This window comes from Vanellus vanellus (genome assembly GCF_965231255.1).
Source record: "Vanellus vanellus genome assembly, chromosome: 17".
Classification (NCBI taxonomy): domain Eukaryota; kingdom Metazoa; phylum Chordata; class Aves; order Charadriiformes; family Charadriidae; genus Vanellus; species Vanellus vanellus.
Genome location: NC_138922.1, coordinates 15,398,377 through 15,415,136, shown reverse-complemented (window position 1 = coordinate 15,415,136; position 16,760 = coordinate 15,398,377). Strand labels below are relative to the sequence as shown.

Sequence of the window (16,760 nt, the reverse complement as noted above, 5' to 3'; positions counted from 1 at the left end):
ATCTGGCTAAGAGGTGTCGTTTTACACAATCACTTCAGACAGTGCAGCTGCATAACATGGTGTCATACCTCAAGATATGTGAATTCCCACTTCAGTCACAATTTAAAACGTCAGCGTAATATTCTTGCAATTTACCTTGAGTTACACTTCCGACTGAACCACAACAGGTGTACTGTACTAATAGATTCTGGTTTACATTTTTAAACTGCCGACTGCCACACCTTAACAAACTACCGCTCCCTCTGAAATAAACATTGCAAAACCACACATGACTTCACTCTGTGACATCCCAAACTAAACGGTTTTCCAACTACTTTACGCAAAAAGCACGCAAACCTGTGACCAACAGTGCATTTCCACACCCGGTGCTAACGGTCTGTGCCGGTGAGGAAGCTGTCTCCCTACAATTCAACCTCACCTTTGTGCGCTTTTTTTTTTCTCCACAGAACCGTTTAGCATAAGGTAAGCCGAAGACCCTTCCATGCGGGTGACGAGCAGTAGCAGAAAAGGGCTCTTTTCCCGCCGAGGCGGAGGGGCTGCGGCGGCCGCGCGGGGTCGGGAGAACAATAGTGGCGGTGGCGGCGCCGCCAACGGCCAGGGCGGCCCGCCCGGCGCTCCGGGGCGGGCACAGGGCCGAGAAGGCTCCGGCGGAGGGCTCTGTCCGGCGCCGCCAGTGCTCACGCAGCCCAGAGGGGCGGCCGTGCGGTTCCGCGCCCGAGCGCTCCACCGCCCCCGGCGCGCTCGCGGAACCGAGCAACGGCGCTGGCGCCCGGGGCCGCGGCGGTGTCCTGATGAGAGGACGGTCCCTCCGACCACGCGTCGCTCGCTCTGGCGGGTCTGAACCGTCCCCACTGTGACAAAGGGAACTCCGGACCCCCCCCCCCCGGGCTCGACACCGACACGAACGGCGAGCAGCAGCGAAGGGATCGCGGAGGCGGGGCTGGGCACGGAGACCCTCGTCGCTGGCACAGGGCTGAAGGCAGCGATGGCGGGAACCACCGGCGTGGCACCGCTCGCGCGCTGGGGCGGCGGCGCCGCGCGCCTCGGCGTGACCCGACCGCCGAAGGGGGAAGCTGGGGGCAGCGCTCGCAGCCGGAGCGGGACTCGGCCGACAGCACCGCTCAGCGCCCGGACAGCGCTATCAGGCGGGGACGCTAGGAGACCCGCACCGCAGCGCGGGGGTCCCGAGAAAGAAATGCGCCCGCCCGGCCCTGTGCGTGGGGGAAACGCAGACGGAGGACGGGGGGGGGGGGGGGCCGCCGTCCCACGTGAGGCGGCGCCCGGGGGTCGAGGACAGCCCGCGCCGTGCCCACTGCCCCACCGGCGCCCTGCGCAGCCTCTGGGAGAGGGATAAAGCCCCACCGCGATCGCCCAAACCTTTGGCCGCGCTCGAGCGCGTCCGCCAGCCCGGGCAGCCCCACGCAGAGATGCGCCCTCGGCCCCACCCGGCTCCGGACTCCCCCACGCTCCCCATGGCGTTCGCCTCCGTGCGCTAGCCAAGCACTCCGCAGCACCACGCACGACGGCCCCACCACAGTACCTGAGTCACGTCCGACGCCTCAGCGTGAGGATGCTCGCGCCGGACCGCCGCCCCAGCCCGTCTGCGCCCCGCCGGCCGCGGAGCGCTTCGCCGCGGCAGGTCGGCGGCCGCTCTCGCCCCTCCCACGCCAAAGCGGGGGCGCCCGGGTCCTAGCGCCGCCACGTGACTCCTTCCCGCCGCTACAGGTTGGTCCGCTCAGGGGCAGCCCAGCCGCGTGCGGCCCGGCTGCGGCGGCGCGGAGCCGCGTGGGCTCCTCGGGACGGCGCGCGAGGCGGCGGCGGGGGCGGCGCGGCTGCGAGGGTCGCCGGCGGGGCCGCAGCGACGAGCTTCAGCATTGGCTTCGGTAGTGAGACTTGTTCTCGGCTGCCGTTTCTGTTTTCCAGGGAGGGATCACAGTTTCTTCGTTGCCTCCTCGCGTAAGAAAGTCTTTTATGAGCCTCCTTGTTTGGTTGTTTGTCTTTTTTTTTTTTTGCTTTCTTCTTCTTCGGCATTTTGACTGTGATAACTGTACATTCTGCAGATAATTTACAGGCTTCCCTCCTCATCCTTTACCAAGGGAGCACTGCCTGCAAATATGCCTGCTTGAGATTTCTCTCCTTTGACATATGGGTGAAGTGACCTTTCTGCACTGATCTGCTGTGGCTCTACTGCTATTCTACAAATGTTGAATTATAAAACTGTTTGTTGATATTGCTATTATTTAGCATCCACACAAGTTGTGATGCGCTTCCAAAGTGCAGTACAGAAATAAGCCCTCCTTAGGCTGCTTAGGGCTTGGGAAATTGAGGAGTGGGTGTTCTGCTCCTTGGGGTGCTTACAGCACACAATCTGGTGTACGGGGCAGTGATCGCCCCTCTGCACTCGGCAGTGGTGAGGCCGCACCTCGAGTGCTGTGTTCAGTTTTGGGCCCCTCATGACAAGAAAGACATTGAGGTGCTGGAATGTGTCTAGAGAAGAGCAATGGAGCTGGTCGGGGGTTTGGAGCACAAGTCTTGTGAGGAGCAGCTGAGGGAACTGGGGGTGTTCAGCCTGGAGAAAAGGAGGCTGAGGGGAGACCTTCTCGCTCTCTACAGCTCCCTGAAAAGAGGGTGTAGCGAGGCGGGGACGGTCTCTTCTCACAAGTAACAGGCGATAGGACAAGAGGAGACAGCCTCAAGTTGCGCTAGGGGAGGTTTAGGGTGGATATTAGGAAAAAATTCTTCACCAAAAGGGTTGTCAAGCATTGGAACAGGCTGCCCAGGGAAATGGCAGAGTCACCATCCCTGGCGGTATTTAAAAGGTCTTTTCCAACCTAAACGATTCTATGATTCCTCCCCGCTGTGTGGAGATAGACTGGGGTAGGGTTCTAAGTAGAAGAGGATAGGTAGGATACAGAATTGTCTTGTGAGAGCTATGGCGTTGCACAGATTAGTAGCTTCCAATACTTTAGAAGTGACTCTCTGAAATTGGGTAATACAGAAGGAGCATCTGAAATTGTTTCGACTCCATAGAAGTTTTTTCTTTTCCCTGCACATTATGTTTGCTTTGGCTTTTGATACAGTTTTGCTGTAGTACCCATTTGTACTTGCTTAGGGATTCGTTGCAGTAATGTGCAAAGATGAGCAAGGCTGGGTGGTTTGTTTTGAGTAGACAGCATACACCGAGACATACATTGCTAATCTTAAAGATCAGTAAAAACAGTTTTTGACAGTTTTTGACCATTACCTAAATTTAGGCCATTCGCTTACAGGCTAAATGAAGGTAATTGCAGAAGAGCAAAAACCACTGATCCTTGTGGCACTTCTGAACCAAGCAGTGCAGTGGCTGAGGCTCAGCAAAATTGGTGGAGTCTAGCAGCTGAAGACATTTTTACATGTCTTTACAGGTAGTCTGGGTTCTCTGGGAAAAACGAAGTATGACCTCCATTGCCAGTCCCAAAGGACTTGAAAAACTCCTACAGTTTTTGAGAGGTAGGCAGTTTTATTTGTCATGACTCCACCCACTGATGGTAATTTCTCAAGGAGGACAGTTCCATCCTGCAAAATCTTATGCTTTGTTGTTCCACTTTACTTGAATCACTACATCATAGAAATGTATAGCCACCAGTGGAATTTTTAATGCAAATCTTAGAGGTATGTACTTTGTGATGATATTTTCAGGAAGGACAGAGGCACCTAGGAATGGAGAGGAATAACAGTGACAGTGAAATTGGCAAAACACCTAAACCATCAGTATCATATATAGCTACTGAAATGATATAAGAGGCTGGAGAAGGAAAGAGGTGTTAACCTAACATGTTAAAAAGACAAAACAAAGGACTGGTGTGTCCTTCACATCTGTCAATATTGCCCCTACCAAAGCCTCCATCTCTCTGCAGCCTGGTCAGCAGAGTGCAACACGTGCTCTGTGTTCGTTTGGTTGTCGAACACAGACACCATTTAAGAGGTCAGTGTTTTTTTCCTGGAAGCAGAAGAGTGTCGCTGCAGTTGGTCTGTTTTTCAGAAATGGACATCCATAGGCATAGACCAGCTGTTGAGAAAACTGATTGGTCGTCTGTGGTCTCACTTTTGTAGCTGATGGCTCCCATTGTTTTGGAAGAGTGCATTTTCTGAAAGAGATGTGTTCATAGAGGATGACGTCCAGGGTAAATGAGACCCCTCAACATCAGCACACAGAGTTGCTGTGTTTGCAGAAGCCTGCACAGAATCTGGATAACCTCGTAAACACTTGTAACTGAGAGGAAGGCACAAATCCCCTATCTGTTAGGTGGAGTTATGTTGCATGTGTTTAAGCATTAAATATGCTGCAGTACACTTATGGGTAGAGGGAGTATTAAAGTGCAGCAAAGAGAACTCACAGTGACTTAAGGCCTCTAACCACAAAAAGAGCTTTGAAAAAATCTTCTTTACAGTTCTAACTAAATTTACAAAAAGATCTTCATCTTTGTATTGTTCATCTCCAAACATGTTGAGGAACAGGAAGTTATTGGAAGTGGTCAACATGGATTTACCAAGGGTAAATCATGCTTGACCAATCTGATAGCTTTCTATGATGTTATAACTGGTTGGCTGGATGAGGGGAGAGTCGTGGATGTCATCTACCTTGACTTTAGCAAGGCTTTTGACACTGTCTCCCATGACATCCTCATTAGGAAGCTGAGGAAGTATGGGCTAGATGAGGCGACAGTGAGGTGGATTGAGAGTTGGCTGCGGGACAGAACTCAGAGGGTTGTGATCAGCGGCACAGAGTCTAGTTGGAGGCCTGTAACCAGTGGTGTCCCCCAGTGGTCAATACTCGGTCCAATTTTTGAATTTTTATTCATTAATGCCCTGGATGAGGGGACAGAGTGTATCCTCAGCAAGTTTGCTGATGATACCAAACTGGGTGGGGTGGCTGACACCCCAGAGGGCCGTGCTGCCATCCAGCGTGACCTGGACAGGCTGGAGAGCTGGGCAGAGAAGAAGCTAATGAGGTTCAACAAAAGCAAGTGCAAGGTCCTGCACCTGGGGAGGAAGAATGCTAGGCATCAGTATAGGTTAGGGGCGGACCTGCTGGGAAGTAGCTCGGAGGAGAAGGATCTGGGGGTTGTGGTAGACTAAATTATCCATGGCCCAGCAATGTGCCCTTGTTGCCAAAAAGGCCAATGGAATCCTGGGCTGCATAGGGAAGAGTGTGGCCAGTAGGTCGAGGGAGGTCATTCTCCCCCTCTACTCTGCACTGGTGAGGCCACAACTGGAATACTGTGTCCAGTTTTGGGCTCCCCAGTTCAAGAGGGACAGGGAACTGCTGGAGCGAGTCCAGCAAAGGGCAACTAAGATGATTAAGGGCTTGGAGCATCTGCCTTATGAGGAAAGGCTGAGAGAGCTGAGACTCTTTAGCCTGGAGAAGAGAAGGCTGAGGGGAGACCTTATTATGGCGTACAAGTATCTAAAGGGTGGGTTGAAAGAGGATGGAGCCAGGCTCTTTTCAATGGTTCCCAGTGACAGGACGAGGGGTAATGGGCACAAGTTAGTACACAGGAAGTTCCGTTCAAATAGACGGAAAAACTTCTTTACGGTGAGGGTGACAGAGCACTGGAACAGTCTGCCCAGGGAGGTTGTGGAGTCCTCTTCCCTGGAGATTTTCAAGACCCGCCTGGATGCTGTCCTGAGTAATGTGCTCCGGGCAATCCTGCTTTAGCAGGGGAGTTGGACTAGATGATCTCTAGAGGTCCCTTCCAACTCTGAAAATTCTGTGATTCTGTGATTCTGTGATCTATAAGTATGCCACTTATTACAGATATTCTCAGTCTTATTGAACTCACAAGGAATCATTAAATAGGCAAATTCTTTGTCCACAGCAGACTGTGAAAGTGTCAGTTTAATTTTTTGCTCGAGGGGATTCTTAATAGGATAGTGTCATTGGTTTATACTTAATAGACTCTAGATTCCACCAACCCTCCACTAAAAAATCCTTCGCTCCATAATTCCTTACTAGTTTCCAAATAATATGGATCCTGGTGTGTTCTTTATTTACATATTTAATTTCTCTCTCTTATTTTTTTATTTTGCACCTTTACAGCAAGTAAGGCTAATGATATTCTGCGTACAGCATAGAAGGGCACATTGCTGGCTCATGGTCAGTTTGTTGTCCAGCATGACCCTCAGCATTCCAGCTGTCTGGCTCCCAGGCTGTGCAGGTGCATGTGGTTATTCCTCGCCAGGCACAGGACTTCACATTTTCCTCTGTTGAGCTTCATGGGATTCCTAGATTGTTTCCATTAAAACCAGTGATGTAGTAAATCCAATAACTGTTTACCATTCACATCAGTAAAGATGGTCAGAGAATGCTGGAAATTTTTACCAGGCTTTTATCAGGCTTTCAATAAGGCAGAAGTGACAGGAATATTGTTATTACCGAGTATAAATAGGAAGAGGGTGGCTGACATTAGGACAAAGCTTCATTGCTGTGGCTTCTGGTGGCAAATGTCTTCCTTAGCACCTCCTGAACTGGGGAAATGCTTCTGTGTATCGTAACAGTTTTGGGTGGTTGTTGCTTCCTGTTGCAAATTCCAGCTGTACTCCTTGCTGTTCATGCAGTTTGTAGGTGAGTCCCAAATATTACCTTAAAAGTGCCTGTAAACATTTATTCTTGTTAAGCTTTTATAGATATTCTGTTTTTAAGAGTATGTTTTCTTATTTGGACTTGAATGGAGTCTGTTAATTACAGATTTTCACTGCAGTATTTTTAAGAATGTTAACAGTAACAGTGAACGTGTCAAATGGTTGCGTACATGGTTAACTGAGCACTGTGCAATGCATACACCTCCGCCTTTGATTCAAAAGGTAAACGTAGCAGATCATGTTGTACAAAGAGCCCTTGTAAGATATTTATTGCAGAAAGGCCAGTAATATTCAGAGTTGAGGTTTCAGTAATGTTTAGTTTGTTTCTAAAGCAAGTACGAAAATAAGGTCTTTTTATATGGCTCTCCAGATGCAGTTGAGGAACATGAACTGTACCTTCAAAGATGTATATAGTCTTCAAAAATTTGAACCCACAGTAGTTATACGGGTAGATGTGGAAAAGAGAGACATGGAAATCAAATTCTGTTAGCCTGGATGAAACTGGAATTTAAATGTGTCATTTAGGTCCTAAGTAACAGCACCCAAATTTAAGAGGGGATCGAAAATTCCTGTGGAGTCCTTTACAAGCTATAAAGCAGGCCACTTTGATTTAGAAGATCATCTTTAAAATGTTAGTTCTGAATTTTTTGTATTTATTGTTTGTATCCTGTATATCAAATACATTCCTCAGGGTTCTGTGGAAATAAATTTATTCATTTGAAGGAAAGCTGCACTTGAAAGAAAGAGTTTTCTGAATCACACTTTAATTTTTATGTTTTATCAAGGTAGACTATGTCCGTATTCACTTACTGAGTCCCTGCATGATGTTTCTTCTAAATCTGTTCTTCTGATTATCCAGGTAAGCATCTTTAGAGTGTGCTATGGCTCTCGTGTGGCCTGTATCTTGGAACTACTTTTCCATAGAAACAGGAATGAGAGTGGAAGGATAAACAGTTTGTGTAATCCTGAGTCTTGTCCTGTTATGGAGTCAGGCCATGACGAGTTGGACATAGCCTTTGGACTGGAAACTTAAAAGTTCTTTTGAGCCTCATAGCATATCTGTAGCCAGGATATACCCTGCTTTTCCTCTCTAAAATGCAGCATTTTCAGAGAGTGGGCCCATATTCTTTCTTTCATTGTGAAGCTGCTCGTGTTGCTATTTCACAGTACGCTGATGGGGCCAAAGACTTGTATTCAGACTCTGAAGGTGGCTCTAAAGGTGGCTGAATTCTACCTTTAGCCTAAATCTTACTGAACTCACTAGTGTTTGATAAGGACAGAAAATCTGTCTCTCTCTTCTGAGTTCCTGTTCATTTTTGCTAAAAGGGAAAAAACGTTTCCTTTCATTCCCATCTATGAAACCAGGACATTTTCTGCATTTATTTTAGGTGTATACAGGGTTCTACATTGATCCCAAAATTAATGTTGTGTAGACTGTAATCTTTTTTGACTCACCGTTAAGATTAAAATTTACCCATTTCAGGAACTATTGAATCACTAGAAGCCATCAGTTACTCATTTGGGGAACTGACATGCATTTATAACTACGTGACTAGGGACTGTCTGAAGGTACTTTGGAGAAGATGACAGCTAATTTGAAAAGGGGCGGTGAGGAAGAGTTGCAAAAGATAATGTGGTTGATAGGTTACGCAACTCTGGGGTAAGACATAAGAAAAAGGAGTATGCCACCAGTCAGCATGGTATATGGATTTATACATTTGCCTGCTATGTATTGATTCTGATTAATGCTTTCAGAGGTCCACTGCAGAGTATAAATTAAACTGGGACTTGCGCTATAATTTTTGTGTTCTCAGATTTGGAAAATTGTTTGAGGCCAGACTTCACTGTTGTATTTTAAACCAGAGATGATTCATATAAACAAATGAGCAAAATCCCTTTAGTAATGGTAGTATTGTGAAATTATATGTAGATACACTTCATGTAGCTAAATGAAACCTGATTTATTTCAAAAGTCAAATTGTTAGTTCTGATTTAATTTTCAATAATAGTTACTGATGGAAATAAACCCCTCTTTTCTTTAGGTGACATGGGGTTAGGAAATGCAGTTCTCTTATGATGACCTAAGGAAAGATATTTAAGAACTACTGACAATATTCTATTTTCTTTAAATAAATGTACTTCAGATATAATTTACGCAACATTCCGGTTTCTGAAAGGTCTCTCATCTGGCAAAGCTGTTTATGTAACCTAGAAACACGAAAAAGTGAGAGAGCATTACAGGAAGTTTGCCTCATGACTTCCAGACAAGCAAGTCATCCAGAGTGACGAAGGGAAAATCGTGCCTTCTGGCGAGTTCCTGTATTATGTCTTCCTCAGTCTCACGTAGGCAGTGTCGGCTGGTTTAGTTGGTAGGTAAGTTTTTTAATAATTAAATGCCTTAGTAGCAGAACATATTTATCTGTGCAGCATGACCTCATGTTGCAGTTGGCCTGAGCTTGTTTTACAAGCTTTTTAAAGTTTTTCACGCGATGCAGTGGCAGTTAGGAGAGAATGGGAAGTTTGTTCCTATTTGCTCCCATTCCTAACAGCTGTACTTGAAACGGGCCAAGACTCTCCCTCCTGATCTGTGCTAGGGAGAAATGGTTTAACGCTCAACACTCTGGTAAACAAAATGCATAGGAAGACAAGTGAACAAGGAAATGAGAGTACAAAACAAGCGTTTGCTGTGCTTTGGGAGAAGGGGTTGTTGTTAAAAGAGACCGGGGCCGCGAAGGCGCGTGCACACGCGCACACTCTGTGGAGGAGGGGCTGCCGTGCGCTAACGGCCAGCATGAAACGGGGAAAGTACGCGGAGACGAACATGATACCGGGTGCCTGGAAGCGAACGCTGCGGGGGGAACCGAGAGACGCAGGTTGGCGGAGCAGGAGGGGGGGCCGTGGGGGCCGGCGGAGCGCTGATTGGGCGCCAGCGGCGCTCGCCGCCCGCCCAGGGCTAAGGGCGGGCCGCGGTTCCCATGGAGGCGGCCACGGCCCGCACCGGGAGCGGAAGGAGTCGGGCTGCTCCGTAGGCGCCGTCGGGAGGCACAGAGGCCCGCTGAGCCGCAGTTTGTCCTTCAGCGCGCCCGACGCGGCAGCCGGGCGCCCTTTTGCCCGTGGGGATCCGCTGTCTTCCTGCACCCTCCCTGCCACTGCTTGCTCTTGGTGTGCTGCCTGTCGGCCCCAGGCGTTACCTTCTGCTACCGCGTGCTCCTCTCTGCTGCCTTCCTCTAGGGCACTCGACCTCGGCAGTCCGTCTGCTCTTCTGCTTCAGAGCATCAGAGCCTCTGGGCCCTCCTCGGGACTTACCGCCCCTCCTCCTGGGGTCTGCCTGCTGCCTGTTCCCCGGTACCGTTTTCTTTTGCTACCACTCCACTATGTCTTTCTCTCCCTCTCTGCCCTGAAGGTGTACAACCCTCCAGTCCTGTAGAGTACTTGAACCCGGGTTGCCAGTAGCCTTTCCATCCTCCATCCTCGTGGCTGTCCCTGTCACCCCTGAGGGTATTTCCTCTGGGGACTCAGTGTCAGTGCTCCTCACCGTGTGTTGCCCTCTGCCTACGTTCCTGGATGCTCTAGAATATGCACCCATTTCTCAGTCCCAGGGGCTAAATGTTTCTTCCCACCCTGCCTTGTCTGCTACTTATGCAGGCCCTCGTGCCCCCTGCTCTTCTGTTGGTCCTGCATAATGGCACAGCCTGCTATCAGGTGCCCCCTGGCTTAGCCCACCCCGTGCTTTGCCAGAGGTGTCTCCCTGCTCAGTACCTGACATCCTGGGTTTCTCTGGTATGTTATTGGTTCTTATCCTATACCCCAGCTTCTGCTAAATTTTATCTGTTCTGATCAGATTGTGTAATGCGTGATGTCTATTTACTGTTTTATATGTCTAACCTTACTTGTAAATAGCAAACCAGCTACTAGCAGTAAAGAAAGAGACAGCGCACAAGTGATGCTAACTTGTATCACTGATTGTCATCATTATTTTTCGTCTTGGAACAGTGGGTTTCCTGTCCTTTTTCTTTTTTTGCAAGAATGCTGTGGCACAACTACTTAGCAATGTAGCTGTGGCGTATGCTGGTTGCTTGTCTCACAGCACATAGTGAAATATCAGTGCTAATACTCAGGTGATCTTGGTTCTGTCTGTTACTGCTTCATCAAGGCAAACAGTTGTGGCTAGAGATAATTAACTAATACTGGGTGTGTGGCCTTTTTTTCTCATCCTCTTTTCTGTAGTTTTGAAAGGAAGATAAGTAATTCTGTGTTTAATCCTGGCTTATTAGCTCTGCTGCTCTGTTATGCACATCTTATTTTTGGTACAATAAGGAAATGATAAAGAAGAGAGAAGCAAGTACAGCTTCTTTACTTTGAACAAAATTGTAAAGCTTTACATCTTGTTGACAAATAGAGGTTGTATGGAAGTCTGAAGGTTCTCAAGTGTCACTCTGAAATGTTCTTCAGTATCAACCTTGTTCTTATTTGGTTGAAAAGTGAGTAGCTGAAACATGGCATCTAAGTTCTTGTTGTTGAAGTAGCACTTTAGTAAGCAACAGTTGCGAAGTCTCCACTGAATCATATGTGCCAACCACATTCAATTGTGTGTGACTTACAGCCAAGCCATTACTTTCCTTTGGTAAAGAGGCTGATATGAGTCCCATTAGGCCCTCATGTGGGGGAATAGCAGCACCTATCAATCACCTCTTTCTGGATATGCTTGAAGTAAGTGGTTGGATTGTAACGGGTATCTTTGCTGTTTAGATTGTACGGGTAAGCTGTGCTTGTTGTAAGATGTTGTCTCTTACTTATATGTATGCTGTTTTCTAAGTCATCTTTTAATGTCATTGTATATAGGTTTACTATTCTTCTTTTGACTGTAAGACATCCAGGCAATTGGCACAATTTATATTTAAAATTACTCTGTTGTTTCCATTATGGTCCTTATTGAAACTCACTTGCAATTATAAATACTGCTGCTATCAAAGGCAAAATGTCCCCTTCTCCCCTATTAAATTGCATTTCCAAGAAATACAGCTGTCTGTGACGGAAAGCAATATCTTAAAATTACAGGAAGGTTCATTCATTAATATGAATAATATGAATGATTCCTATGTTATATGTAACCCAAACACATCAGAATACAACTTTCAATTTACCAGTGATTTACCATTAATTTAAGTGAGATATACGGAGATAGGGAGGAAGGTTGTTTTTATAGGAAACTGTGTGATGCCTTTTAATTTTAAGATACTTGTTGAGAGAGATTGTAAAGGTAGTATCATTTTTCTTAACCACCTCTTCCAAGAAAAATTGTGACTTCAGTTTGATGATTTCAAGAAAGTAATAGGCTGCAGCTGTGCTCTTGTTTTTGATTCCTTACACAAAGGTCTTGTCTAATAATATATTGCTAATTTTAGCTAATGAAGCATACGTCAGTTTTTTAAAAGGCACTCAAAAAGTATTTTGATGCCTTAATTTTTTATCTTTAATGTATTTATGATGGGGGGGAGGAAGTTGGATTTAGTTAATCTTAACTGTAGTAGTCATCAAATGCATTTGGAGCGACAGTAGCTGAAAGGAAGATATAGAAAAAACCAATTCTTTCTTAGCATTGTATATTATAGGCAGGGAGACAGTACTGTCCAGGAATATCCACGACAGTGACTTTTACAAAAAATATGTATTTCTACTTACCCAAATGAAGAAGATACTACTTACACTCTTTTCTACATGGTAACAGCATTTGAAAATTGCCAACAAGAAGCAGAATATGAAGAGAAAACATAATGTATTTTAATTGCCTTAGGGATAAATGTGAAATCTAGGCCAGCAGGATTGAAAGACCACCAGATCATTGTTTCCTCTAGCAGTGTTTGTTACTCAGGGTACCTGAGAAGAGCAAGCTTGAATTATTTTTATACTTGTCATGTCCAAAGATCAGAGACTCATTCTTTGATCCTGGAGAGTTAGAGTTGTCTAGTTTGTTTGTGAAGAAATATTTTGTTTAAATTGTGGCATCCTTTAGCATCTCTATGTTGCATTACGTTTGCTGATTTGGAAATCTCTTTCATTTAAAGAGATTAAAGAGCCACTATTTGAAAGACATGCTTGTCTGATTTTGTTCTCTGCATCCCTGTGCTTATCCAGATGGGATTATCTGTAACCACTGACACAGAATAATACTGTGAGAGAAGCTGTATTGACTTGGGGAAATCTCTGGAGAGATCCGAGCAGAAATTACCATATTTTTTCTTTTTCTTTTTTTTTTTTTTTTTAAAGCAACTGTGGTGCTGAGAAATAATGTTTTTTCTTCTATAGAGTTTCTAATCAGATATGAGGCAAATATGGAGAATAAACAATAGGAAGAGATAGAAGTGAAGCAGGTAAAGGGTTTTAGCACAACTTCTATATTGTTTATTTACTTTTTAGTGTTAAAGACACAGTTAATATGTTACTGAAATACAGCCATTTGCTCATAGCTGTTGGCCTTTCTGAAAAGTAACTTCAAGGTGGATTTAACTGTGAATAGAACAGTAGCTTTGTAGCCCTGTGAGTAATTGCAGGAGGAGGAGACTTATAGGAAGAAGGGGGCTTATGAAAGATGGGCACGATCTTTTTAGCAGGGCCTGTTGCGATAGGACAGGGGGTAATGCTTTGAAACTGAAAGTGGGTAGCTTTAGACTGGATATAAGGAAGAAATTTTTTATGCTGAGGGTTTGAAAATTCACTGGTAATTAATTATCAACTATGCAATACATTGGGAGTGACAAGATACTTGATTTGTATTAGTTATCAGTCTTAACTGTCTTCTGCCAGCTCCTGTTTCAGATTTACAGTAGTGCTACAAATGGAGAAAGAACTAAATGATCTCCTTCAGTGGAAAGAAAAAGAAGGGAAAGAGCTACATACTTGCCAGTTCCCATGTCAAAAGAAAACGCTGCAAGATGTCAAAAAGCAACTCCAAGACATGTGTGAAAAATTTAACAAATTAAAAGAAGATTTTGTCTATAACCTTAGAATTTTAGAAGAGAGAGATAAAGAGTTAGAACACTATGATGTCACAGTCACTCATCTGAAAACATCTGAAAATGCTAAACAGGTGGAGATTAGTGATCTTAGAGTACAACTGGGTAAAGTGGAGCAAATGCTTGTCAAGGAGAGAAGAAAAAGACACGAACTTCATTATCACTATCGACAACACATTGAAGAACATAAATTAGAGCTGGAACAGTTTTGCAGGTGAGATGTTGGTGTCCAGTCACGAGTGGTGTCCCCCCGGGATCGGTGCTGGGGCCCGTTCTCTTTAATATCTTTATCAATGGTCTGGATGAGGGGATCGAATGCACCCTCAGTAAGTTCGCAGACGACACTAAACTAGGGGGGGCGTGTTGATCTGCTTGAGGGTAGATTGGCTCTGCAGAGGGATCTGGACAGATGGGCTGAGGCCAATGGTATGAGGTTCAACAAGGCCAAGTGTCGGGTCCTGCACTTGGGTCACAACAACCCCATGCAGCGCTACAGACTGGGGGCGGAGTGGCTCGAAAGCTGCCTGGCAGAAAAGGACCTGGGGGTGTTGGTGGACAGCCGGCTGAACATGAGCCAGCAGTGTGCCCAGGCAGCCAAGAAGGCCAACACCATCCTGGCCTGCATCAGGAATAGTGTGGTGAGCCGGACTAGGGAAGTAATCATCCCCCTGTACTTGGCACTGGTGAGGCCTCACCTCGAGTACTGTGTTCAGTTTTGGGTCCCTCACTACAAGAAGGACATTGAGGTGTTGGAGCGTGTCCAGAGAAGGGCTACAAAGCTGGTGAAGGGTCTGGAGGACAAACCTTATGAGGAACGACTGAGGGATCTGGGGTTGTTTAGCCTGGAGAAGAGGAGGCTGAGGGGAGACCTTATCACCCTCTACAACTACCTGAAAGGAGGTTTTAGAGAGATGGGAGCTGACCTCTTCTCCCTGGTGACAAGTGATAGGACAAGAAGAAACTGGTTCAAGTTATGTTAGGGCAGGTTTAGATTGGATATTAGGAAGCATTTTTTCACTGAAAGGGTTATTAAACATTGGAATAAGCTGCCCAGAGAGGTGGTGGATTCACCATCCCTGGAGGTGTTTAAGAAAAGAGTAGATGAGGTGCTTAGGGACATGGTTTAGAAGTGGTGGTGTTTTTATCAGGGTAGGTTAATAGTTGGACTTGATGATCTTAAAGGTCCCTTCCAACCTCACTGATTCTATGATTCTATGTGACTTCCTTAGAATAGTATGCAGGAAAAGAGGAATCTGATTTCTCAAAGACACATCATTCATAGAGTAGAGAGCACTTTGAGCATGGAGATACAATTAGCTATACTAACAGGAACACCTAGAATGTGAACAGAGTGAGGACTAACAGAAGTGACTTGGGCTATCTTTACGCTTCCTACATCTTGGCTTCCATAGTGACTTGTCTTATTTCTGGCAATGTGTTAAAGAAAGGAGAGCATTAAGTGAGGATGCTCTTAAATATACAGCATGCCCCTATATAATTTACAGGCGTGTATGCTGGGAAGATGATACGACTGGGTGGAGATGCTATGACTATAATGGAAACATAGTGTGGGGAACAGAAAAGGATTTGTCAGAAGGAAATGCTTTATCTTTGGGCACTGAAATACCTCTGGGAAATAAGATGAATCTGAAAGTATTTTGATATGTCTCCTGTATCAAGATGTACTTGTCTTCTGTGTATGTGAGGAGACACATGATAATGGTATCAGCCGTTGTCAATAATATTATCTAAGGTTACGAGACATTAGTTGCTATATTGTGCAGTTGTTGTGCTATATTGTGAGTTGGGTTTGTGCACTCTTAAATACATTTTGTCCCACCTTCTCTGATAGGCCTCTGTGAAGGAAAGAAGTCTGGGCATATCAAGTCACAGGACCAAGATTTATGACTAATACAACTAATTAGAGATGACAATAGCTAAATCAATGCACTTGTTTAGTTTGGCTATTCTTAGTAATTTTTATTATTCTGTATAGACTTCTAAACTTTGCAGGATGGGGGGGAATAAACACTTATTTCTTGAGATCTGTCTGCACATCTTTCTTGTTTAATATAACTACTATCTTCAGATATAACAGCATCTTTGGGTTTATTCTCTAGTTAACATTGTAACTGCTGTAAAGTGTTCTGGTTCAAACTGCATTTATAATGTAGAGGTGGCTGGATAAGATTTAAATAACTTATTTTAATTATTAGAAGTGATCTGGATGTGGATCTGGAATTCCTCAGAAGTCACTAACTGACTGGTGTTACTGTAGTTCTGGAGCATATGCAAATTCATTTAAAGCCATTTCAGGAATTTCGTATGGAGCATATCTTGGGAATGGAAGGAGGAGTTTGAGTCTTTCACACCTAGCATTGCCTCTTTATCAGGCTGAGCTGGATACTGATCACTGAGCAGTACAGCAATTACTCTTCTGATCTACCTTGCCCTGGAGAGTTGTGGGATGAACAGGGGAGGTGTTAAAGTGCCTGTCTAGACTACATTGAGACAACACTTCTTATATGCATGTGTTGGCTATAGGATTCGGATTAATTCAGGTGAAGTGTAAATTCAAAAGCAAAATCTAGCAGAATATGAAAACGAATATGCATTTAGCTGTTTGTAAATATCCAGTTCTAGCTTGCAGTTCTGTCTATGTAGTTATTATGTGATCAATCTTATCTAACCAAATGAAATGGGCATTCAGCTACAGAAAGTGACTGTAATATAGAGTTGAAAGTAATCAGAAGATTGCAGAACTGCACGATATCAATCCAAATCTGTTTGGCCATGTAATGGGCAGCATCAAGCCTGTTGAGTCTTGCAGAGATGAATCCCAAGCTTGAAAAAGTTCAGTGTATCATTAGAGAGCTTACTGGTCGTGGTAGCAATATCAGCTCTTCAAATTTGTTGGAAATGCTGGCATTACTGGTATTCTTCCACTGTATCTCAGAGAAAATTTTTTGTTGATAGCAAATAAAAATACTGGGGGTGAAGAGAGGAAAAGATATAGAGCTGCTTCTATTTTTAAATGTATCTAAAAGCTCGGAGTTATGCTGGACAGCCTTTGTTTTGCAATTTCTTCTTATGTAACAAATTTTTGGGTGGAAGAGGAACTCTGTT

General features: G+C 45.2%; 1 protein-coding gene across 1 annotated transcript in view; it reads left to right on the top strand.

Moving 5' to 3' along the window:
• Positions 1–985: 985 nt before the first annotated feature.
• CCDC57 (coiled-coil domain containing 57) overlaps positions 986–16,760 on the top strand; it is a gene marked incomplete at both ends in the record, with an annotated part of 49,734 nt that continues 33,959 nt past the window's right edge. The window contains 3 exons of the mRNA XM_082492325.1: positions 986–1,213; positions 1,564–1,883; positions 13,426–13,848. Coding sequence (XP_082348451.1) covers positions 986–1,213; positions 1,564–1,883; positions 13,426–13,848 — 971 coding nt within the window. The remainder of the gene's footprint in view (positions 1,214–1,563; positions 1,884–13,425; positions 13,849–16,760) is intronic.